Here is a 24,770-nt window from a genome sequence, read left to right as displayed (position 1 = left end):
GAAAAAAAGAGGATCAAAGGGGCCAAAGGAAAGTGTGGAATAACAGAAATCTCCAAGCATGGTAGAAACAACTTAGGTATTTGGAGAGAGATTTGGAAACCCAATACAGGAGGAAAGAGAGAAGACAAAAAAAATGTTTTACAGCACCCTCTGTAAACATAATCTACAGTGTTCAGCATGCTGCAAATATGGCCATTACTTTAAACCTGACCTGCACAACTTGGCAGTAGGTGGGGGCCAAAATTAAAAGAGGATAAACTTCTTCAGGCCACAGATAGGTTAGACTAGAGACAGACTGATGACAGTTGGTTGCTGCAGGGTCACATGACAAACAGGAGAGTGTGCAGCAGCAACCCTACATTTTTCACAGGCCGCTTGTGGCCCGTGTGCCATGTGTTGTGCAGGCCTGCCTTAAACTCTTTCATAATGACTAGCTTTCAATTTAGTTCAAGGATATATTCTTTCTTTTTCTTGTGAGCACAACAATCAATAAACTTTACAGTTTTCTAGAATGCATCTAAAATTGCAAAATAATCAATTGGATCTGTGATATCAATAATGCAGATGTTCTCCCTAATGATGCAGAGGGCATCATGTTCACAACACTACATCCTATAAAACTCTTGTTCATTAGTTCACCACATGGGAGCCACTAGATGTTCCAGAGGCCTTCCTTGAGTTCTCCTGACATCCCAAGGATACAAAAGAAGCATGGGAGATGTCCAGCAGTTGTACTCTCAAAATACCAGCCCACTGTCTTTCTGACCATGTTATTCTGAAGACATCTTTACACCACTACTTTTTTGTAATTCCTTGTTTATAAAGTGTTGTAGGATCCTTCTGTCTGCATGTGCTTTTCTACTCACTGCCTTTTGGGTAATCCTCCACTTCAATTCTTTAAAGATTGTAGTATTCCATGCAATACATTCATAAAATGTCAGAACAACATTGCTATGAAAAAAGATGATTCTTTGTCTTAGGGAAAACACAGGGTTATTTAAAAAACTCTGTAATTTCCCAAAGGCAATTCAGTCTGCTCTCCTCCTTTTGTTAAATTGTGGGCACAACTCCTTGTCCATTTGCAGTGTCTAGCCAAGATACAGTACATATGCTGACAAGTGTTTGTTTATTAAGAGTTGCTTTTAGGCTCTTTTGGTTTTCTCGTTATAGGAAATTGGAGTGGATCTTTGAGACCATCAGGTCCAACCTCCTCTCATTCTACAAATGAGGAAACTGAGACCTAGGGACTTGTCCAAGGTGACATGGGTATTAGACATTCAGAGGTAGAACTCAATTCCTATGAACTTAGTGTTCTTTCCACTATACCAGACTGATTCCCCATTAGGTATACAACTATATGAAGCTGTTACGACTGGTGTTAATATTCCTTCCTTCATCCATTCTTCATTATTTGGAACTAATAATTTGTTTAATTAGGTGATTAAGTTGGTTGGAGTTTTTAAAATTTCAGGTCTTATCTTCTCATTTTGATGCTGTCTTCTAGCTTTCTATTAATTCTGATTTATGTTCTAATAAGGTGGTAGTCTGACTATACATAGATGGCTGATTCAGGAATGACTCCTACACTGGTAATGAGTCATTTCCCATTTATTAAAATAGAATCAGTTCATTTTTTGTGATGTTATTTAGTACTTTTCATGTCTAACATCTGCTTCCTTTTTTCTAAGAAAATATTCATGATACATAAGTACAAGACTTCTGTGAAGTTTACTAAGTCAAAAGCAGTCTTTGGCTTCTCACATTCTTTACTCTCACACCATATTTCTAGTACATGTATTGTCATCCTTGCTTTTCCTAACCTTTGCAATGAAGTCACCTAGCATCAAAGGACATGGTGATATAATTTGGAGGGCTCTCTTGAACTATTCATTGAATATCTCAAACTCATAATCTTTGGTAATACATGCTGGCAAATAAGATACACTTACCCTCATGGTAGCCTTTTGGCAGGTGAGTACTGCAATACACGATAAACAAATGTCCCATAACATTATATTTTTTGTTGCCTTTATGCAGGATAAAACAAATTCCTTTATTTTCTCAAAGAAAAACCTAAGAACCATTTTTAAATTTAGCTGCAACTTCCTTTTATCTTCTGGTTTCATTTAAAGAATAACAGAATTTGAGAGTTAGAAGAGATCTCAGAAGCCATCCAGACCAATCCATAGATAAAGGAATCCTCATTAAATTACATCTAACAGGGGCAGCTAGGTGCACAGTGGATAGAGCTCCGGCCTTGGAGTCAGGAGGACCTGAGTTCAAATCTGACCTCAGACACTTGACACTTACTAGCTGTGTGACCCTGAGCAAGTCGTTTAACCCTGACTGCCTCACTCCTCCCCCAAAAAATGCTTTTTAAAAAATAAATAAATTACATCTAAAAAGTAGTCCTCAAGCCCATGCTTGACGACATGCAAATTCAATGTTCTTTCTATTGTACTATACTCTCCTTAATTCATTCTACATTTCAGTCAAAATAGACTATTAGCTCTTCGCTGAATATTCCATCTTCTATCTCCAAAGTCTTTATACAACTGGTCCAACATGGCTGGCCTGTACTTCATTCATACCTTGGCTCTTAGAATCCCTAACTTCATGCTTCCATCCATGAGAAATTCATGTTCACACATGTTCTAATGTATGGGTGTTTTGCTTGCTATTTCAGGGCATTAATAGACAAATATTTTACTTTAAATTTGACTTGTTACTTGGATCCTTTTCCTACAAAAAAGTTACATAGCACTTTTAGGGATTTCATATAAAGAGATATGACATAATTTAGAAGTGAACAATTTTATTAAATTTGTACTCACTTATGAACTTGTTTTGCATAGTTTCTAGCAAAGCTTGGTGGGCATCTTCAGCTTGCAAAGCATGTGAACATTCTCTGGCCAGTATGGTACGTACAAGGTGCTCTCCACAGCCTATAAATCCAAAAACATTCAAGAGCAGTTAAAAAAGGAACCCCAAAATATGTTTTTATAGTCTATATAAGTATTTAGCATCATTATGTAATATTTTAAAAGTTTTTATGCTTTAGTATATTTCACAAAGAGGTGAAATGATATTATGGATATTTTTGCCAGCATACTGATGAGATTTGTAATTAATAATGAAATACCCAAACTCTGTAATCTGAAGAGAACACAAAGAAAAAACTAGCCCAGAGGAATGATTCACATAATTTCTTCACTCAGAGTTCTCCTGTTGCTTTGTTTCATTTCAGTTGTCAGTTCTTATTTTCTAAAAAATCCCTTTGAGACAATTGATTTTTTCCCCTCTGCCATTGCCAACTTTGTGGTAATCTCTCTTATACTGAACACTACACCTAGATTGCAGGGAGACAAGAGCATAATTTTGGGTATTCAACAGCTGTCTATGTTTACTAAAGAAAAGTTATAGTAGTTGAACTATGAAATCTCCAATTTCCTAAACCCATTTTCTTCCAAGGATGAGCAGTGATAACTAAGGCAGAGGAATGCCCTATCATAATACTGATTCTGTGCAAAAAAGGTCTGTCCTTCCTGTTTTAAGGTAGGTGGGCCTAAAGAGACTGATGTGGCTTCAAAGGAAGATCTTGGATAAATATAAAAAAGAGTGGAAAGGTCTGTAAAAAAAAAAAAGTGTCACTTAACTATACCTCAGTAAAAGCTATGGTTTAAGGAAAAATGGGAAAGATAATAAAAAGGCCTTTCTTGGGGACAAGAAGAGTAAGGAAGAGAAAGGCTCACTGTTTCAGACAAGTGGGAATTACAGGAATATGAAAAGGGAAAAAGTAAGAACTAGTGACTTCCATTTTGCTTCTTTCTTCCTTGTCAGGAAGAATCGTTTCCAAAATACAAAAGATGAAACTAAATGGGTGAAATAGATATTGAACACTAAGTAAGAAAAGGCAGAAGAGCTGCTACCCCCTTGCAACAACTTCAAAACATCTTTCCTAAATTACACTGCAGAAATACCAAACATACTTACTGAATCACTATTACTGATCTTTGAAGAACTGGGGTCAATGTAGGAGGTGCCATAGTGCTTAAGATGAACATATACTGTACCCATTTTCAAAAAGGAAAGTTAGATTTTGTAAGGTATAGATTTCAATCAAGACTACAAAATAGCAACAAGTTCATTAAGAGAAAATAATTCAGGGGCAGCTAGGTGGCAGAGTGGATAGAGTACCGGCCCTGGAGTCAGGAGGACCTGATTTCAAATCCGACCTCAGACACATAATACTCACTAGCAGTGTGACTCTGGGCAAGTTACTTAACCTCAGTTGCCTCACCACCACCACCCCCCCCCCGAAAAGAGAGAGAAAATAATTCTAGAATAAACTCTTTTTTTAATGGGATTATTAAGCCTTGAAGATCTGAAGAATACTGAAGGTCTCCATCAATCATATATCTTTTCATAAGAAATAGAATAAGATAGGTCAAGATATTCTCTTACAAAAGACAGACAAGGTGCCAAGATGGCAGAGTGAGGAAGGAACCCTCTAAAGCTCTGCCAAATAACTAGAAAACTGCCTCAAACTTGATCTAGGATCAGGGAAGCAGCTCACCAGACCAGCAGGAAAGACCCGTCTCACTGCAGTGGGAGAGGAATAAAGTCAGGGGCAGGGGGCAGGGGACAGGCAGCAAGGCTCAAGCCTGGGGCAATCTGCCAGTGGGGCCACGCCCTAACGCAAGTCAGCAGAACTTTAGGGAAGTCTGTGCAGAGCAGCAAGGCTCCACCCCAGCACCAGCTACCAATGAGGCCTTGACCCCATTGCTGACCAGTAATGAAGCCCTGCTCCTGGGCTGGCCAACACCTAGACCCTGACCATGGGGCCAACCAGCAGAGAGACCCTGTTTCCATAGCAACCCAGCAGCAGGGCCCCCGTCCCGGGGCAGATCCACAAAAAAATTACTCTTCTGGGGCCTGCTAGCAAAGAGGCCTTCCAGTTGCCCTAGAATGGTGGATAAGTGGAATAGATCAGATACAAATGACTAAATGACCATAGTAATCTAGTATATGACAAACCCAAAGATACAAGCTTTTGGAACAAAAATTTTTTATTATTATTTGACAAAAACTGCTGGGAAAACTGGAAAACAGCATGGCAATATAGACCAACATCTCACACCCTATACCAAGATATGGTCAAAATGGGTACATGATTTACACATAAACAGTAATACCAAAAGCAAATTAAGAGAGCATGGAATAGTTTATCTGTCAGATATATGGATAAGGGAAGAATTTAGAAGATACAGACAGCATCACAAAATGTAAAATAGATAATTTTAATTATATAAAATTAAAGTTTTCGCACAAACAAAAGCAAAATTATAAGGAAAGCAGAAAACCAGGGGAAAAAATTTGCAACAAGCATCTCTGATAAAGGCCTCATTTCTCAATATATAGAGAAGTGATTCAGTTTTACAAAAATGTCATTCCCCAATTGCTAAATGGTCAAAGGCAGGCAGTTTTCAGATGAAGAAATCAAAGCTATCTAAATTCATATAGAAAAAATGCTCTAAATCACTATCGATCAGAGAAATGCAAATTAAAACAACTCTAAGGTACCACCTCACACCTATCAGAGTGGCTAATATGATAAAAAAGTAAAATTATAAATGTTGAAGGGGATGTGGGAAAACTGGGACACTAATGAACTGTTGGTGGAGTTGTGGGCTGATCTGTCCACTCTGGAGAGCAATTTGGAACTATGCCCAAAGGACCATAAAACTGTGCATACTCTCTGATCCAGCAATGCCACTGCTAGGTCTATATCCCAAAGACATGCAAAAAAAAAAAAAAAAAAAAAAGGAAAGGACCTGTCTATACAAAAATATTTGGAGCAGCTCTTTTTGTGGTAGCTAAGAATTGGAAATCAAAGGGATACCCCATCAATTGGGGAATGGCTAAACAAGCTGTGGTATGTGATTGTAATGGAATATTACTGTGCTTTAAGAAATGACAAGCAGGATGATTTCAGAAAAACCTGGAAAGACTTACATGAATTGAGGCATAGTGAAGTGAACAGAACCAGAAGAACATTGTACACAATAAAAGCAATATTGTTTGATGAAGAACTGTGAATGACTTAGCTATTCTCAACAATACAATGATTCAAGATAATCCCAAAGGATTCATGACAAAGTATACTATCTGACACCAGAGAAAGAACTGACATGGATTGAATACAGACTGAAGCATGCTATTTTTCACTTTCTTTCATTTTTTTCTTTTATTCAAGTCTTCTTATACAAAATGACTAATATGGAAATGTTTTATATAACTACAAATGTCCAACCTATATCTGATTGCTTACCATCTCAGGGAGGGGAGAAGGTAGCGAGGGATAGAATTTGGAACTCAAAACGTTAAATAAAAATGTTAAAAAATAAATAAATAAAAGATAGAGACATATGTACCACATGATGGTAAAAATTAGGTGGATTCAAAACTGATTCAATGACTGAATCCAACCACTGATTCTTAAATTTATGTTAACCAAAAAGGAAGTTACTAGCAGAGTTTCCTAGAGCTCTGGCTTTGGCATTATTTTATTAAAGTTTTTTTTAATTAATTTCTTGGACAGACTTAAGATCCAAAAAGACTAATGAAATATAATAAGATAGATGTGAAATCCTATGTCAGTATTCAAAAAATTGACTATATGAATCCAAGGTAAAAAAACTGGCAGCTGAGTTTGTAAACACAACATATAAATAGCTATTTTTTTTCTTGGTGATGTTTTCAAAATTACAGTTAAGATTTCACTTTTAATGCATTTAGTTTTTGGAATAGAAAAAACAATTCACAGGCTGTCTTTACAAGCAAAACTTTAGAATATTTTATTTAGCAATGTTAAAATAAAAAATTAAGTTTTTGAGGGTAACCTACTTTTTAAAAAATGATAAATTTCATTTTTTTCAAAATCTCAAATCAAGTTATTGTCTCAAAAAATAATTACATGTACTACAATACAATGGACATTTGACTCCCTTAAAAAATTTTTCCCAAGTAAACATAATGCTTTTTAAAAATCTTACGTTTGTCTAGAAAATCAAATTATTCACAAGGTTGGCACATATTAAGAGCTTAATAAATGTTTTTCCATTTCATTCACATAATGGTTACAGAATGGAAAACAGTACTACAAGTTTCTTTGGACCACAATATTAATATCAAAAAGCCCACAACTGAGATGGCTTCTTTCTATATAAGAGCCTGATCTCCAAACCCCTTTCAATCTTTCACTTCTTAGGTTTTAACAATGCCAGTCATGATGGTGCTTTTTGTTACATGTCAAATAAATCACACAGTAATCACTACTACCATAGTAATATTATGTTACTTATAAAGGAAACACAAATAAAAATCTTCATGTTTAATTCTTCCATTTCAATTTTATTAAATGTAGATGTTTTAAAAATCTAGGATACAAATATAATTGTTAACTTTATGGCCACTGGTTTACAGAACATGATTTACTCTATGGTTTTTAAAAAGTTAATAAAAAAATTCACTATTATCAACAATGTTCAATGGACAAAAAAGGAAGATAACAGGATTAAAAAATAATCTTTCCATTTTGAATGCCATACTTTAGGCTCGATTTTATTTTCATGAACACTTTTAAGACAGGTTCTTATTTTTCAAAAAGTTTAGAAATTGGCCAACATGAAGGATTTGAAAGAACATGAGATTTAGAGTAAGAAGATTTAGGTTCCTGTCTCACCTAAATTAGTTGTGTGACCTTGAATTGATCCTTAAGTCCATAGCCTCGGCTTCCTTATGTGACAGAAAGTGATAATAGTTGTACTAAATACCTGAGGAGCTTGTTGTAAGACTCAATGAGATAATATATTTAAAAGCAGTTGGAAAACTATAAAATTCTTTACAAAGGTGAGCTAGCGTTGTTGTAGGTGGTGACACTAGCAGTAATATGAATTCCAATGCTTATTTTCTCCGTTTCCTCTTTATATGTATATATTTCTATGGATATTAACATCACTAAAAGTGAAGTGAGTTCCAGTCACTGGGTAGAGGAACAGGAACAGGTAGAGGGAATAAATAGCCAGCCCAGGTGTTGCACTGTCATTCATAAAAAGTTAACAGACATAGAGGAAGATTTCCATCATATTGAGTGGATTCTCTATGGAACATTTTTAGGTGATAAGACAAGAATCATATGAGATGAAACAGTATGGATGGGGCTAGTAGAGGTAATTTATACATTACCAAAATATTAAACCCAAATTATGCCTTCTCTGATGTGACAGGTATGTCAGTAAGTAAGTCATTAACATTTATCAAGTGCCTACTATGTGTCAGGTACTGTCCTAAGTGCAAGGGATAGAAGGAAAAACAAAAACAGTACCTGCCCTCAAGGAGTTCAAAGTCTAATGGAAGAGAGAAAATACAGACAACTATGTACTGACAAGCTCTATACAGGATAAACTGGAAACAATTAACATAGGTAAGGCACTACAAATAAGGGGGATTAAGAAGGGCTTCCTTACAAGGTGGAGTGTTAGCTGGATTTGAAGGAAGCCAGGGAAGTCAAAAGTCAGAGATGAGGAGGGAGCGCATTCCAGGCATGGGGGACAATCAGGAAGTCAGGAGATGGAGTTTCTTGTTCAAAGAATAACAAGGAAGCCAGTGTTGCTAGATCTCAGAATATGTATGTTGGGGGTGGGTATGTGGGGAGGAGGTGTAAAATGGAAGAATACTGCAAAGGCAGAGTGAGGGAAGGGCATCCAGATTATGAAGGACTTTAACTGCCAAAGAGAGGATTTTATATTTGATTCTGGAGGTGACAGTCAATAAAGTTTACTGAGTAGGGGGTGACATGGTCTGACCTATGCTTTAGGAAGATCGCCTCTGACAGCTGGATGGAGGATGGAATGGAGTGAGCAGAAACTTATTGTAGGGAGACCAATTAGCAGTCTATTATAATAGTCCAGGAGCAAGGTGATAAGGACCTGTACCAAAATGGAGGCAATGTCAGAGCAGAAATGATATAAATGTAAAATCAACAAGTCTTGCCAACAGATTAGATACAGGGAAGGGCAGATGAGAAAGCATATGTATGTATGTAAATATGCTGCTGTCTAATAAATCAGTAATGATATTGATAACTTTTGCTAAAAATGTGTTATATTGTAGGTTTCAGTCAAAGAAAAGTTTGCTTTTAGAGATATTCACCCACAGAAATTCCAGTGCTTCTTAGAATAAGTTGTCAAAAGCTGAAGTGATTCAGAATGAAACTTTTCCATTCTGCTTTCCCAAAATCTGGATTCCAGTGTTTAGTTATATCTTCCCTTTTGTGCTTAATAATGAAGAAATAAACAAAAATGTGTCTTTATTTCAAGAGTAACTTCTAAATTAGTTACATGTATGATGAAAACAACTAATAAGAAAACAGAAATAATAGGATAACTGACAGTATATGACAATTTTAAAAAAGAATTGACATCATTCTCAAAAAATTAGCAAGACCCAAATTGAAATTAGTATTATGTGTCCTTGGTCTTGATTATCTTCATAATTTTATTTTTACTAAGTGTTTTTATCTTACCAAGTTTATATTTAATGATAAAAAAAATACTGTTTAAAATCATTAATACTAGCATCATGGAAACAAGGAACATTAACTTGGACAGAGAGATAGTGGAGGATAAAAGGGTGTGGCATACTGTGGTTCTTGGGCTCATGAAGAGTTGGACACAACTAAACAAGTCCTAATTCTGACTTCCTGAACAACACAAAATAAATCTATTCCTTCTTCTAACACTTAAAGAAAAGGAGAAGAAGTATTACACATTGGAAAGAGCACTCACTATGAAGTCAAATCCTACCTCTATCATTTACTATCTGCATGCTCCTGGGCAAGTCAAAACCTCTCAGACAGTTTAGAACTGTCTGAGGTCCCTTCCAGGTCCTCTAAATCTATAATCCCCTTATGCCATGCCCTATTGTGTTCTCTTTTAGTTTTATATTCTTCAGCCTAGCATTTTCATTTTCTTCTATTGTTTCTTAGATAACATGGTTTCCAGATTCTTTACAATTCTAGTTGCCTTTTTCTGAACACATAACACTTTGTCAGTGATCCGATTCACATGTACACCCAAAACTAGATACAATGTCTAGATACCATCTGAAATATTCTGAAAGCAGAATTATTTTTCCCTTAATGTATGTATAATATACAGTTATACCTGATTCATTTAGTGTTCAGCTATACAAAGATCTTACCTATCTGGAATATAGCCAAAAAGCAGGGAAGTATGTGAAAATGTCACTTGAATGTACAAAAATAGATGTCTCAATAGCCATCTTCCAAACTGATGCGCTTTGCTCATTGCAAAAAGCCTTTTAGACCTCACATAGAAACTACTGTAACTTTACAAATAATTTTAATAGGTTTGGTGTCCTGATTTCTAAATCCATAGCAACTTTGAAGCATCAAATTAAAATCAAGGAGATAAACTAAATGTAATCACATCCAGTTTACCATTATCAAATGATAGTGGTATTGGAGGTGAAAGAAAAAATATAAAACCTAGGGGGAAAAAAACTCTTCAATATGCACAGCAATCTAGAGCCATTTAGGAAAACAACACAGTCCCATATAATGTAATAAGCTCCCTTCAAAGCAACTCTCCCACCCTCCCTTCACCCTATTGCTGGTGCTGTTCCTCTAAATCAGCTTTCATTTGCTTTGTGTATCTCCTGGATATATTCAGTAGTTTGCATACCGCCTCTTCCAGTAGAATGTGTGTTCCTTAAGGGCTGTGTCTGTGTTTTTGTCTTTCTGTATATTCTTAGAACTTAGCATAGCAGTTGACACAGCAAATGCTTAATAAACACTTATTGTTGTTGTTTAGAATTTACAATACATTGTTTATTGTACAATAATACATTGTTTATAAATGTCAAATGTTACATTTGTATTAAAAAAGTACAAAATAGGAAAGGTATAACAGCTAATATTTATATAGCATTTAGGGTTTACAAAGTGTTTTCACAAATATTATATGACTGAACCTCAATATAATCCAGGATGTTATTATTATCCCCACTTTACAAATGAGAAAACTGAGACCAGACAGAATTTAAGTGACCTGCCAAGGGTCACACACCAGTGTCTGAAATCTGATACACATACAGATCTTCCTGACTCCAAGGCCAGCTCCATCCACTGTGCCATTTATCTGTTGACTACATGATAGATTATCTGAAAAAGACCCAGTGATTTTGGCAACCTTAATATGTGTCAACACTGTGATTTAATAGCCAAGAAAAATAATGTAATCTTAGGATGCATTAAGAAAACTTTAGTAGTAAAACAACCATTGGGTCACGTGAACCATGCACATTTAAAATGAATACAGGATATTAACCCACAGACTTAATGATCCATTTTGTTTACAAAATGGAATATAAATGAAGTAAAAGAAGATATGGAGTGTATTGTTACCACCTGGGATTAATGAAAGTGATAATGAGTTGAATTCTAAGAATTAGACCACATTGAAAATCACAGAACTTAGTTCAAGGCAAGATAAGGGAGATGGTGTGATTGAAGAAGTTGGTACTCTGCTTTCCATACTTATGAGTCTAAAAAATGGGGCAGAGACAAGTGCAACAAACGCTAATGAAGTGTCTAGTTGATTGTGGAATAAGTTTCAAGAATCATGTAAAAAACATTTTGAATTAGAAGTATCAACGATTTCTATAATCAAGGAGAATAAAATAAAACGTTCCAGAAAAGCTGAAGAATAAAGAAGAATCTGACAGTCAACAACTTTTAAATAAAGCTCAGTGGAAGGAGCTCCTAAGTACTTCTAAGAAACAGAGCTCTTCTGAAGTTAGTGAGGCCTGGAAGCATGCATACACAACTTATAGTAGCTGCTGGGGATGCTGAAAAGACTGAAGTACCAAGTAATAGCTTAACTACTCATGAGACTGGTATAAAAATCGCCAAAATTGTTACTTGTCTTTTGTAAAAGACAAAAATGCTGAAACATCACAGGAGGCTTGTAAAAATAATAGCAGCGACAAACTGTAATCTTACTCCTTAAGGGGAGCCAGCTAAATTTGATACTAGTTAGAAAAAGTAAATGTCAGATTTTCCTAACTTTTAAAAAAGTATGTTATTTTGTTAAAAATTATATAGTTTTGTTAAGAAATATGAGAATACATATAGGTAAGGAAAAGAATACAGAGAGCATAATCTGTGTAAATATAACTATTTAAAATATTCATTATATCCCTGGTATTCATATATGTATTATTGATTGACATTGCAAACCTTTATAGTAAGCGGTATTTTTGAGTTGCCATGTCCAAAATAATTTGTCATCTGGTGGCTTCCTTCTAGTACTGAACCTTTCCAAACATGTCTAGCTTGGTAATCAGAACAGATATATTCTGTCAACAAGCCTTTCTAGTTTATTAGGACAGGCCAGAACTCATGTTCCACTAGCACAGCCTTCAAGGACCCAGTATGACTTCCACTGATGAAGCATCAAGTTGGACTTTATTGAAGAAATATACATCTTTATATAGCACAAATTATTTGCTTTTCCATTATTGCTTAGTAATTGAGATGTAACAAGAGTTTATGGTCATACTCTATTCTCACAGATTTTCTTTCTCAAATAATTGTATGTAATTGGTGGCAGGGTGGTCATAAGTGTGCCTAAGAGAAAATAAGCAGATGAATTAACAAATATTAAATTCTAGTGCAAAAATAGTGATATTGACTTTCTAGAATATGGAGATTTTTTTCTCCCTCCTTGCTTCCTGGTAAAAAGTCAATAAATAATTTTGAGCAGCTTTGAGACTGAAAAATGCCATCCAATTTGCTCTGGTTTAAATTCTGCCGGAGAATAGACATAGAATAGACTTTCATTGTCTCATATTCCTGTGAATTTTTTTTTTATTTCTAATGTTATTCTTAGCATCAAATGTGAAATTTGGGTATTGATAGACAATTACTGTGGGATTTTTCAGACAATAATGTTTTAAACCCTCCAAATCTATTGTTTGGATTATTTATTTCTTCCCCCTCCAAAAAAAAGACAGACATGGTATTTAGGACAAGGAAGGTGATAGTTCTACTATGTAATCTGTGCAAGTCAGATCATATCTGGAGTACCATATTATTACCACTACATTATTTTAGGAAGGTTCTCAGAGGACAGAATTAGAAGAAATTAGAGAAAACTTTAATTATTACTACTGCTGCTATGGTACCACTATCCTTCCAGTCACCTAGGCTCACAATCTAGATATGATCTTCAATTTCTCATTCTCTCTCACCCTCGTATTCAATCAATTGTTAAGACAAGTAATTGGGTCAGCTAGGTGGCGCAGTGGATAGAGCACTGACCCTGAAGTCAGGAAGACCTGAGTTTAAATCTAGCCTCCGACCAAACACTTGACACTAGCTGTGCGACCCTGGGCAAGTCACTTAACCCCAATTGCCTAAAAAATTTTTAAAAAAATTAAAAAAAAAAGACAAGTAATTTCTAGCTACTTATAATCTCCTATATATCCTGTCCTCTCCCCTCACATTGCTACCATCCTGGCGCAGGTCCTCATCAGTTCACTCCTCGGCTATTACAATAGCCTATAGGTAGGTCACCCTGCCTCAAGCCTCCCCACCACTCCAATCTGACCCCCCACTCATATGGCAAATGAATCTTCCTAAAGTGCAGGTCTGACCATGTCATCTATCTATTCAATAAACTCCAATGGCTCCCTGCCCACTTCCAGGGTCAAATATAAAATTTTCTCCTTGGCATTTAAAGCCCTTCATAACCTGCCCCCTGCCAAGAATGGCAGTCTCTTTGTACGTTATTTCACTCTATGTACTCTGATATCCAATGACATTAGCTTCGTTGCTACTCCTTGAACAGAACAATCCATCTCCTGACTGTGCATTTTCATTAGCTGTGTCCCATGCCTGAAATGTTCTCCCTCCTTATCTCTGCCCCTAGCTTCTCTAGTTTCCTTGTCTCAGTTAAAGTCTCATCTTTGGCAAGTCCACTCTAATCTTAGTGCCTTCCTTCTGAGAGCACCTCCAGTTTATGCTGTATATATCTTGTTTGTGTGTAGTTGACTGTATGTTGTCTTTCCCATTAGACTGCAAGCTGCTTGAAAGCTGGAATTATTTTTTGCCTTTTTGTACCCCCAGAACTTCACACAGTGCCTGGTACATAATATTAAATGCTAGCTGAATGAATGAATGGCAAATTTTTTAATGTAGTAAGAAACTTTATAAATGTTAGAACTTTCCAAAGGTAGAATAGGTTAGATTATATCATCTGTGAGGTTCCTTCAAACTCTTAGATTCTATGATTCTGTTAATGTACCATTTTTTAGTTTGGGTTTTTTTTTCCTGCTGCTGTGTCACATTATTAGCTCATATAGAGTTTATGGTTAATTAAAAATTCTAAGTATATTTTTCATATTTGTTACTGCTAAATCAGGTCTACCACACTTGTGTCTCAGCAACTGATTTTTAAATCCCAAACATGAGAGTTTATATTTATTCTTACTGGTACTCTCTTGGTGTGGTTTTTCAACTATAAACCTACTTAACTAGATTATAATCCAACCCACAGGTTTGGTTCATAGATTTAAATCACATAGTAGTCCAACTTCCTCATTTTAAAGATAAGAAAACTAAGGACTAGAAGACTTAAGTGATTTGACCAAAGTCACACAGTTACTGGGAGGGTCAGTAATCAAACAAAGGTCCTATGACTCAAATCCAATATCCTTTGCATTTTAACATATTACCTTAGGGAATATCATTAAAGAGTTTGTCAAATGCTTTGGTGAAATCAGAAGAGATTGTCTACTGTAGCTAAGTCTGCTAACAAATTGATTATAATATTCATTGACTTCTTTTATATCAATGGTATAACAGAAAGACTTGGAGTCAGCCAACATTTTGGTTAAAATCCAGCCTTTGCCATTTGCTAGCTAGGTAAATCATGGGCAAGTTAGTTAAGCTCCCTGAATCTACATTTGCTTTCACACAAAATATGGAAAGTAATATGTCATAAGATAATTATTAGGATCATATTGGATGTTCATAAAGTGTTTTGCAAACCTTAAAGTATTGTATGTGTCTATTCATATGTGTGTATGTTCTGATATTACCATTACATTATCATTTCAGTCCCTCCCTCAAAGGGTTTCACATATAATTATCACCATCATATTCTTTGCATCTTTTTCAAATGGTGCCAAACAGAAACCGATTATGGCAGTGGTGGTGATTGTTGGTTGTGGTGGTGATGATTGTTAGGGGTGGTGGTGCTGACTAGATGTGATTTCATTAGCATAGAAAGTTCCTACTGAAGAATTTTCTCTATCAATGAAGATTAGCATCTTCTTCACAACTTACAGTCTTAGAAAATTTCCAGAGGCTCTGAGAAGTTGTGATTTGCCCAGAGTAACACAGCTAATATACGGCAGAAGTGAAACTGAACTCATATCTTCCTGATGAGTCAGTTCTCTATCCACCATCATAACTCTCATCTTTTCCTGTGAAATTTATGTAGAAAGAGTCCTGGCACAAATTACTATCCTGCTAATAATCTTTTATATTTAATACTCTATAGAGTATTGCACAAGTGGATTCAATAATTGTTTTTTGTAGTTGAATAAAAGTACTGTATTAGGGTATAGGCCTACTGAAGGTATCTTTGGTATAGCTCTAATAGCAAAGAGTATAAGGATGATATGTACCTCATCAGGTTCCCACATGATTTTGATCTCTTCTGCAAAGTCTCTATATTTTCAAAGTTTTTCATCCATGTAGCTTGAAAAATATAAAGTATATCAATATCTATTTAAAATGTTTTTTTAAGTTGTAATGGTTTGATACTCTGAAACTGTGAAAAACATACAGTTTGTGACAGTGGTCTTGTTACAATATACGTTGTTGGTTGAGCTATCCAGGATATTTTGACGTCTAAATTTGTAGCACAAATATTTATAGTCTGCCAGTCTATGAAAGATAGACTTCTGATATATACCTCTAGCTACATCATTTCATCTTGCAAGGTATTTAGTAGGTGTTAAAATTATAGAGCCTAGAATGATGTGTTGAACAGTTTCTACCATTTCCATACAAAATCTACATTGCCCACTAAGTCCAGTTTCCTTAAAGATAACCCTTCAGAATTTTAGCAATGACTTGGTCCTGAATTGCCACAACTCTACCGACCCCACCCCATTTCTAAAAACCAATCCATATAACTTTGCCACGTGTTTAATTCTTTCTCTAAATATTGTGGGCTAACTTCATGTAGATATTTCCCATGGAGGGCCTTTTTATTTCATTCTTGGATCTCATCCATTTCATGGGTCCATTAGGAGGTTAAAACACTTTTGACCGCATTTGACAAATCTAGTGGCATGCACCTCATATCAGGCTTTATTCACTATTGTTCAGTGAAATGATGTCCCATTGTTACAGAAGAATTTCTACAGATGTTATGCGATTATCATGTGCTCTCTCAATGCCTAATAATCCTCTTCTTCCTTTTTGGAAAGGAAACTTGTTATAGCTGCCTCTGGGTGATATACATTGTTATTTTCTTAATATTGTGTAGGTTTTTGTTAGGTGCAATGAATAGAAAGCTGGACCTGGAGTCAAGAAGACTTACCTTCCTGAGGTCAAATCTGGCCTCAAAGACTTACTAGCTGTGTGATCCTGGGCCAGTCAATTAACCTTGTCTGACCCAGCTTCCTCATTTATAAAATGAGCTAGAGAAAGAAATGGCAAACCATTATAGTATCTTTGCCAAGAAAACCCCAAATGGAGTCACAAAGAGTAAGACATGACTGAAACAACTCGAAAACAACAAATGGTTCATTTTACAGTTTTGAAAGTATAAATTAATTTGTTATTGGGTGTTATTGCTTAAAATGTGTTCCTCTGATTCTTTTGAATTTTCAGGATACAAATAGATTTCTCAATTCATAAAAAGTCTTCTCTTTGACAATGTTTTGCTCAATGTGTCTTGACTGGAGAAGACTAAGACATTTATTTGTGGGTATGACTTTCATCCATTGGTTCAAAATAATCTTTGGGTCTAAGCTTTAAGCCTTCAATATCTATCTTCCCTTTGTATATGTTAAGAATTTTATATTTAAGAAGTCCAAACAACGTTTTGGTAACAATAAAGGAAGCTACCCGGAAATGAAAGAGTTGTTTAATGTAATTTTCAGTGAAACCATATAACTTGATGTACATCAAGCCATTAATGCAACGTTTTGGTCCAACTCCATCTTTAATTTGGAAGCTATACTCAATTCTATTTAGGAGTGATGATAATGGACTCATGAGGAATTATAAAACTGTCTCTCTGAAAATGCCACAGTTTATATCAATTATTATTGAAATTATTGTATTGGTATGTTCTAAACTGAGAAAACTTTCCATGCATTTTTGCACCTAAGCATTTGTAGTACACGAGTAAGTCATGAATGCAGAACTGAGGCAAAGGCTATGCAACAACAACAATAAAGAAAGTTATATTTTTTTAGGTAGTTTGTTCAGTAATAATCAAATTAATAAAAAGTTGCTATTTATACCCTGGTTATTTATACTTGCTTCGTCATGCCTCTTTGGTTCCTCAGCTACTACATAATTTTTTGTAAATGTTTATAGATTTTTTTTAAAGTGCCATAAGCTGTGAATCCTTTGTTTAAAGTACCTAAACAAATAAGTGGTCTGTAACTGGAAGGTTTTCTGGCATTCTCATAATTTGGCAGTAGAAATGCGATGCCTTCTGCTAAGAAATGTGAAATTCAGGCTTGTGTCTGAGTGGAAGCTGGTAAAATACTTTCCTGTTAATTCATGTACCCCTCTGAAGTGTTTGAGAGAATAATTATGGGTCTTGTCCAGCTCTGTCACTCTGAATTTTTTTAAAAGAGAATTTAGAGTTTCAGTGACCTCCTTTGATGTAACTATTCTGACATTCATTATATTAATGGCATGCAAGCTTTCTTTTTTTTGTTTGAGCCAATTTGGTTTTTTGTTGTTGTTGTTGTTTTGGACTGCTTATTATTATAGAGATGAGTGGAAAATTTCCACATCTCTTCCTTATGAATTGAAGACTTTACTGTAGCAATTACATAAAGTTATGACTTTACTAATTCCAGTGGCGCAGGTTTAATCTGACTAAACTTTATTTCATGTCTTGAGATTCATTACTATTCTAAGGCAAAGGGTTAATAGCACTTTAAAAAATACACAGGAAGTGCTAGTCTTTTAGCTTACTTCCTCTTGGCTATGTAGCTTCTTGATGAATCAAATATAACTTCAAATACATTTATGCAAATTTTCTTGAGAGAATTTATCAGACATCATTACCAACAAAACATGGAAAAGATAATTTAGTCTCAGTAGAACATTCATTTTGAGTGAGTTATTTCAGGCAACCCATGATATATTTAATTGCTTCTAACAACCGAAGCTCTCTTTAATTTGTTTGAATAAAGGGGGGTAATTTGGTTTAAAAAAAACCTTTATGTTGCCTGAAATATGGACTCATGTATTTACCAGAGTCTTTTATCCATCTAGAGAATACCTATTTCTTTCACCTCATGTGCAACCACTTCAGGCACATCATCTTTGGAAGACTGCTATTTAATGGTTTGTATGGAAACCCAAAATAATGATAAACCCTTGGAAAACTGGAAGTAGTTAATATAGCAACTATATCTTTTATTATTTTTCTTCCCCATCTTAAGTCTTCATAAATTTTAAAACATTCTAAAACTTTGTATAAAAATTACTGTTATTTTTCTTGCCATCTTTTTTCCAATTTTCAGTATTTCCTTCGTATCAAAGATCCTACATCATTGATTGGCACTAGATGGCTAAAATAAAATAGAAATGCCAGCCACTTACCCTCTACTTGAAAATAAATTAAAACTTCCAAAAGTCTTAAAGTTAGCACTAGAAAATCCTCAAATTCTCTAAAGGATTTGTGATCTCATCACGTTGAGTACTCCCTCCAATGATGCAAAATGCAATTGATTAACACTTTTTCACCCTTTGGTATTCTTGTACATTCCTCCTGTAAGTCTTTCACAGGAAGCCAATTAGGGACCTTCCTCTAGGTCTTTTGAAATTATATGAATACCAATATAGCACATAGGATGTCAATCTGTTACCCATCACTCCCCATATATGATGGATCAACCTTCTTTTCTGATGATACATCTATCTATTGATATCTTTTATAAGCAGTTCATTGTTGGTAATATGATTCAGACTTTATGCCCACTGTGTGCCACTGCTCTTTGGGTGATGAGCAATTTTGATTCCTCATAGACTATAGTATTTACTTGTCTGTGTGTATATACCTCTTAGAGGAAGCTGCTAGTAAAATGAACAGAGTTCTGGGCCTGGAGTCAGGAAAACCTGAGTTCAAATCCAGCTCAGACACTTCACTAGCTGTATGACACTGGCCAAGTCTTTTAACCTCTGCCTCAGTTTTCTCATCTGTCAAATGTGGATAATACTAGCACCTATCTTATAGAGTTGTGAGAATCAAATGAGATAATAGTTAGTAGTTAACTATCATAATTATTTAATGCCATAGAGTATCACAAAAAGAATATTGGTATTGAAAGTTAGGTCTTTATTTCAATTAGAAGCTTGAGGTCATTGAAACCACTGTGAATTTCCAAGTACAATCTAGGTCACTCTCTTCCTTTTACATAATTCTGGACCCACATGGTTGCTGTCTATGTGCAGTCTCCTTTGAGGATATTTTATTGATGGATCAACTTTCTGTGCTTTAAATTTAAATCATAATAAGGGCCTCAGCACCAGATTATGGATTTTAATATGATTCATAATTTCAGTTTTCCTGGGAGAAATTTTGTTGTTGTTGTTTTGGAGGCAATCAGGGTTAAGTGATGTGCACAGGGTCACAGAGCTAGTAAGTTTTTGAGGTCAGATTTGAACTCGGGTCCTCCTGACTCTAGGGTTGCTCATCCACTGCACCATCTAGCGGCCTCTATTTTTTTTTAATCTCCACAACATTAATTCTGATTTTTAAAAATTCAAAAAGAACAAAGTAAAGTTAGTTTCTATATGGCACATAAGCTTTTGAATTTCCTATGAAGACTGCATAAAAGTAGAATATGAACTGTAAAGAAAACCAATCTTCAATATCACTGGCATACTACACAACTTTAGGGGTTACCAAAGATTTTTGTGTATTCACATTGACAACTTAAAACTACACTCAACTCTCACTTTTGCTAGTAGGATATAGGAAAAAATCTTTCAACACATCACATGTTAGCAGTCTATAGGGACAGATAAGTAATCAGGGGAATATTTCTAAATTTAAAAGGAAACATTTGTTACTTCAGTTTTTAATACTGAACAGTTCTTTTTCAACAAAGGAATTTATTATGCAATACATCATCTGTTTATTCTCTGACAGGCGGATCCACTACCAATTTTGGAGTAGGATTACTTGCAGTTTTGAAGCCTGTCTTGTGAAATTAAATGGAGTCATCTTATGAGTGCTAGAACATGCATTATTTTCTGTCATCACAGTGTCACTATAACTACCAAACCTGGAAACGATTACATTCTTAAAAAAAAAAATGGAAGCTTGATAAAGGGGTGAAATAAGCAACAAAGATCCAATCTGGGTAAGAACTAGGGTCACTTCTTAACATCACACGTTAAATTTTTATTAAATCAGACACCTGAAATCCATAATTCATACACACTTTTGATATTTGTAATGAGCTGTACTGAGTACAGGGTACAGTGAAGAGTACTGAACTATGTACAAGTCAGACATCTAGTTTTTTGTCAAGGCTCCATGATTTATTGCTTATGTATTTTTGCAACCTTTTTTGGATTTCTACTTCAAGAAAGGAGGTTAAGTTAATCGGGGAATGGATAAATGAATTATGGGATGTGAAAGTAATGAAGAATTACTGTGCCATAAAAAAAGATGAATATGAAGAATTGGAAAAGCACAGGAAAACTTGTATGACCAGTTGCAATTAAGTAAACTAAACCAGGAAAACAATATACAACATGTTTACAACAATGGAAATTGAAAGCACAACAATAAAAACAACACAGAATGCTGTGCAATTATAATGACTAAGCTTTATGAGTTAAGAAAATATGCCTCCCTTCCTTCATGGCCAAGGTAGGAGGCTACGGGTGTGAACATTTCATACCCTGATAGATTCAGTTGATGTGGTGATTACTTTTGCTGAACTGCTTCCTTTTTCTTTCTTTTCTATCCTTTGTTACAAGGGTGGGGAGGAAGTGAGGACTATCTTTAGGAATGAAAATGTAGAAATAAAAAATATCAACAAACTATATGACCCATGAGGTCTCATCCAGTCCTAAAATTCTAAAAAGAAATTTTACTTTACTATTTTTTTTTTAGCAAATTGTAGACCAAATTGATCTACTAAGGAGAATATGCTAGTAAGGAAAAAATATGTAGTCATACTAGTAGTGGTAGGAGGAGGTGGAGAAGGAGGAGGAGTAATGATAATGATAATTATTATTACTTGGTAAGACAGAAAGTTCCTTACACTGTGTACCTATCCAAAATGTAAATATTCGTTGATATTTTGGTTAAGTTATATTTAAATATCCTATAAGAGCAAATCAGTCTTGGTATTCATACATCATCAATACCCTCTGTCCCAGGGATCCCTTGAAAAGAGGATGAAGCCAAGAGCTCCTCCATTCCATTTAAGCAGGGCCTCCAAGCCAGCTATCTCTTCATTTCCCATCTGGCTGCACAGTGAGAGGCACATAGTAGGCATTTAATACATACTTACTTGCTGACTGAAACATGAAACCAGATCATAAGTACAAAGATAATCATATAAAAATGATGGGAACTGAAAATACTTCATTAGACTGAAAAAAGTTAACTGTCAAATGAATGAAAAAAAAACTCCCATAAATACTTAGATTCTTGTTAATGTTTAGATTTTTTAAAACCTATTAGAGAAAAAAAAGAATTCTCAAGCAATTATTGAGGAGTGATTTTTTTTTTTTAAAGACAGCTCTAACAAACTACTCTAGTAACAGGACAAGGTGCCATCCAACTATTAGGGTGGCTCATATCATATTAGCATTTAGCACAGCACCTGGCACATAGCAGGCACTTAATAAATATTCATTGAATGAATGAATATCTATGGTACCCAACAACTCATATTTTTACAATGGGCTTTAAGGTATTCAAAGTGATTTATATATATTATTTCATTTCAACCATTCAAATGAATCACACTTTCATCTCTGCATCAAAGTCATTTTTTCAATGTACAAATTTGTCCAAAATTCATTTTAAGCCTGTATAGAGATTAATTATAATATTAGCTATTGGATTCTGCTTTAAATTGGTCATTTGGCTGAATTATAAAACTGTCATCACAGTCATAAATACACATTAATATGTGTATCCAGGAAGGAAAATTTTGATTATTGCATTCTTTACCTGTTTTAAATCACAGATTTGATTAACAATATATCATAAATGCAAAACTATAACAATTATAATAAACCCCTACAAAGGAGAAGCAAATGGTTTAGAGGGAAAAATACTAGATTTTGAGCATGAAAACCTGAGTCAAAAGTCACAGCTTAGATACTTACTAGCTATGTGACTCTGGCTATGAGGCTGTCATTTACTTTCTTGGAGTTTTCATTTTCATCAGAGAGCTAGCTAACACTTAAAATACAAAATTTTAAGGTTTACAAAACACTTTATGTTTTCTGCAGAATGGAATAATACTTATACTAACTCCCTCCTGGGGTTGTTGTCACGAAAGTACTTTATTAACTTATAAAGTTCTTTAGAAATGTGGCCTATTATCATTAGTATTTTTTAAGTTAATTTCTAAATGCTTCCCACAGTCATTTGGCAAAGACCCATTCCCTGTAGGAGTTAAGGTAGGTAAAACAAAACAAGAGAAAAGAAAGTATGATGAAAGTCATCAGAATCAGGCAGGTTCAATATGAAGATTAAAAAGAGAACTATACGGACCTTCTTCCTACCCCAGTCATAATCAAATAAAGGCATTCTTTTGAGTTAATAATTAGATCAGAATTGTCAAATTCTAAGATATACATATACTAGACTCTGTAAGGAAATATCTCTTGACTATAAATGCCAACACAAGTGGAATATAAAAAATAAATAAGCATTTCCTCCCAAAATTTATATGCATTTCCTCCACCAGATCTTTTAGTTAACACTACGGATAGAAGAAAGAGCTTTATATTAACAATATAAAACTGTGATAATCAGCAGCATCTCAAGACCTATATCTATTTATTTTGGTTCTGGACCCATGTTTTCATTGCTCTGAAGAAACTCCTTATATCAATGATTAGTGATTTGCCTAGAGTCATATAGGAATTGAACTCAGTTCTTATTACATCTAAATTTGGGTCTGTATTCCATGCTATTTTCCTGAAGCTTTATTTAAAAGTTTGATTTTCTTTTCATTTGGTCTAAACATTCTGAAGTTCAATTTTACCAGGAAGATTAAATTGAGTGAGTTTTGATTGTTGCTTTATTGTATGAAAAACCAAACATTTCAATAAGCATATTCATAATATAGAACATTTGAATTGAAAAGTAATTGAATCAAATGAACAAAATACACTATTGAGCACCTATCACAGATCTAGAACTGAGAGGAAACTCAAGCGCTATCCTAGACCAAGCCCTTGTTTTTACAGATGAAGAAAATTAGGCCCAGAAAAGCAAGTGACTTGCCCCATGTCACAAATATAGTGTTAAGTGGCAGAGTTAGGATAAGAACCCTGGTCTTCTGATTCCAATCCTAGAGAGCTTCCTACTGTGCTGTGCATAGGTCCTAGCCAAACTACTGAATTCTTTAATATTTCTATACTAATTCAAATAAACTATATATTTAAATAACTCTGATAATTCAGAAGGTCACAAAAGATAATAGACTTTCTTTAGGGATAATTGTCAAATCACTATTTTCAAAAAATTCTTTAAAATTTTATAGCTTAGGAGGAGAGGCTTCATATAAGAAGCATATGTTTAGACATGAAATCTAAGAAATAAAATCAGAATCAATCAGCAGACACACATGAAACAAATCTGTTTACATAACAGGCCCATTGACCCAAAAAAATATAAACAACTGGATTCAATTTAACCTTATTCATCTATGTAATCTTTTTATCTTTATTTTTTTAAATATATGTACATATATTCTTTTAATAAAACAAAAATAATTTAGTTCAAACCCCTGACTTCTTATATTAAGGAGGTAAACAGAAGAAAAAATCTCTAAATAATCCCATTTTCACATCACAGTGAATTATTTATGTGAATAATTTTCCTTTCTTCATTCTGAATTAAAGAGACACACACAAAAAGATTTATCCTAAAGAAAGACTTCATTAGAAGAGAAGCATCATTGTAATAACAGTGGGAAAAAAATAGGCATAGAATAAGAATGCTAGGGATCTGATCCCAATTCAAATATTTATTAGGCAAGCAACCACAGGAAAATTCTATTGGCATCAATTTCCTCAACTGCAATGTGATGACAAAAATGCTTGTATACTGTCCTGACAAGATAGTTTTGAGGCAAGGGTTTTGTAAATCATAAAGCATTATTTAACTGTCAACTACAATTATATCTCAAAATATTAATCTGTACAAAAACACTTT

The 24,770-nt window shown here is 34.6% G+C and overlaps 1 protein-coding gene across 3 annotated transcripts in view; it reads right to left on the bottom strand.

Annotated features, from left to right (window-relative positions):
- Window positions 1-24,770, bottom strand: part of TASP1 (taspase 1) — a 274,462-nt gene that overhangs the window by 79,654 nt on the left and 170,038 nt on the right. For all 3 annotated transcript variants that reach the window (XM_027840257.1, XM_027840258.1, XM_027840259.1), the window contains exon 11: window positions 2,835-2,945. In XM_027840257.1, the coding sequence (XP_027696058.1) occupies window positions 2,835-2,945 (111 nt within the window). The remainder of the gene's footprint in view (window positions 1-2,834; window positions 2,946-24,770) is intronic.

Source organism: Vombatus ursinus, unplaced genomic scaffold (genome assembly GCF_900497805.2).
Source record: "Vombatus ursinus unplaced genomic scaffold, bare-nosed wombat genome assembly UNPS02014841.1, whole genome shotgun sequence".
In the NCBI taxonomy this organism is placed as follows: Eukaryota; Metazoa; Chordata; class Mammalia; order Diprotodontia; family Vombatidae; genus Vombatus; species Vombatus ursinus.
This window is presented reverse-complemented; position numbering and strand designations above follow the sequence as displayed.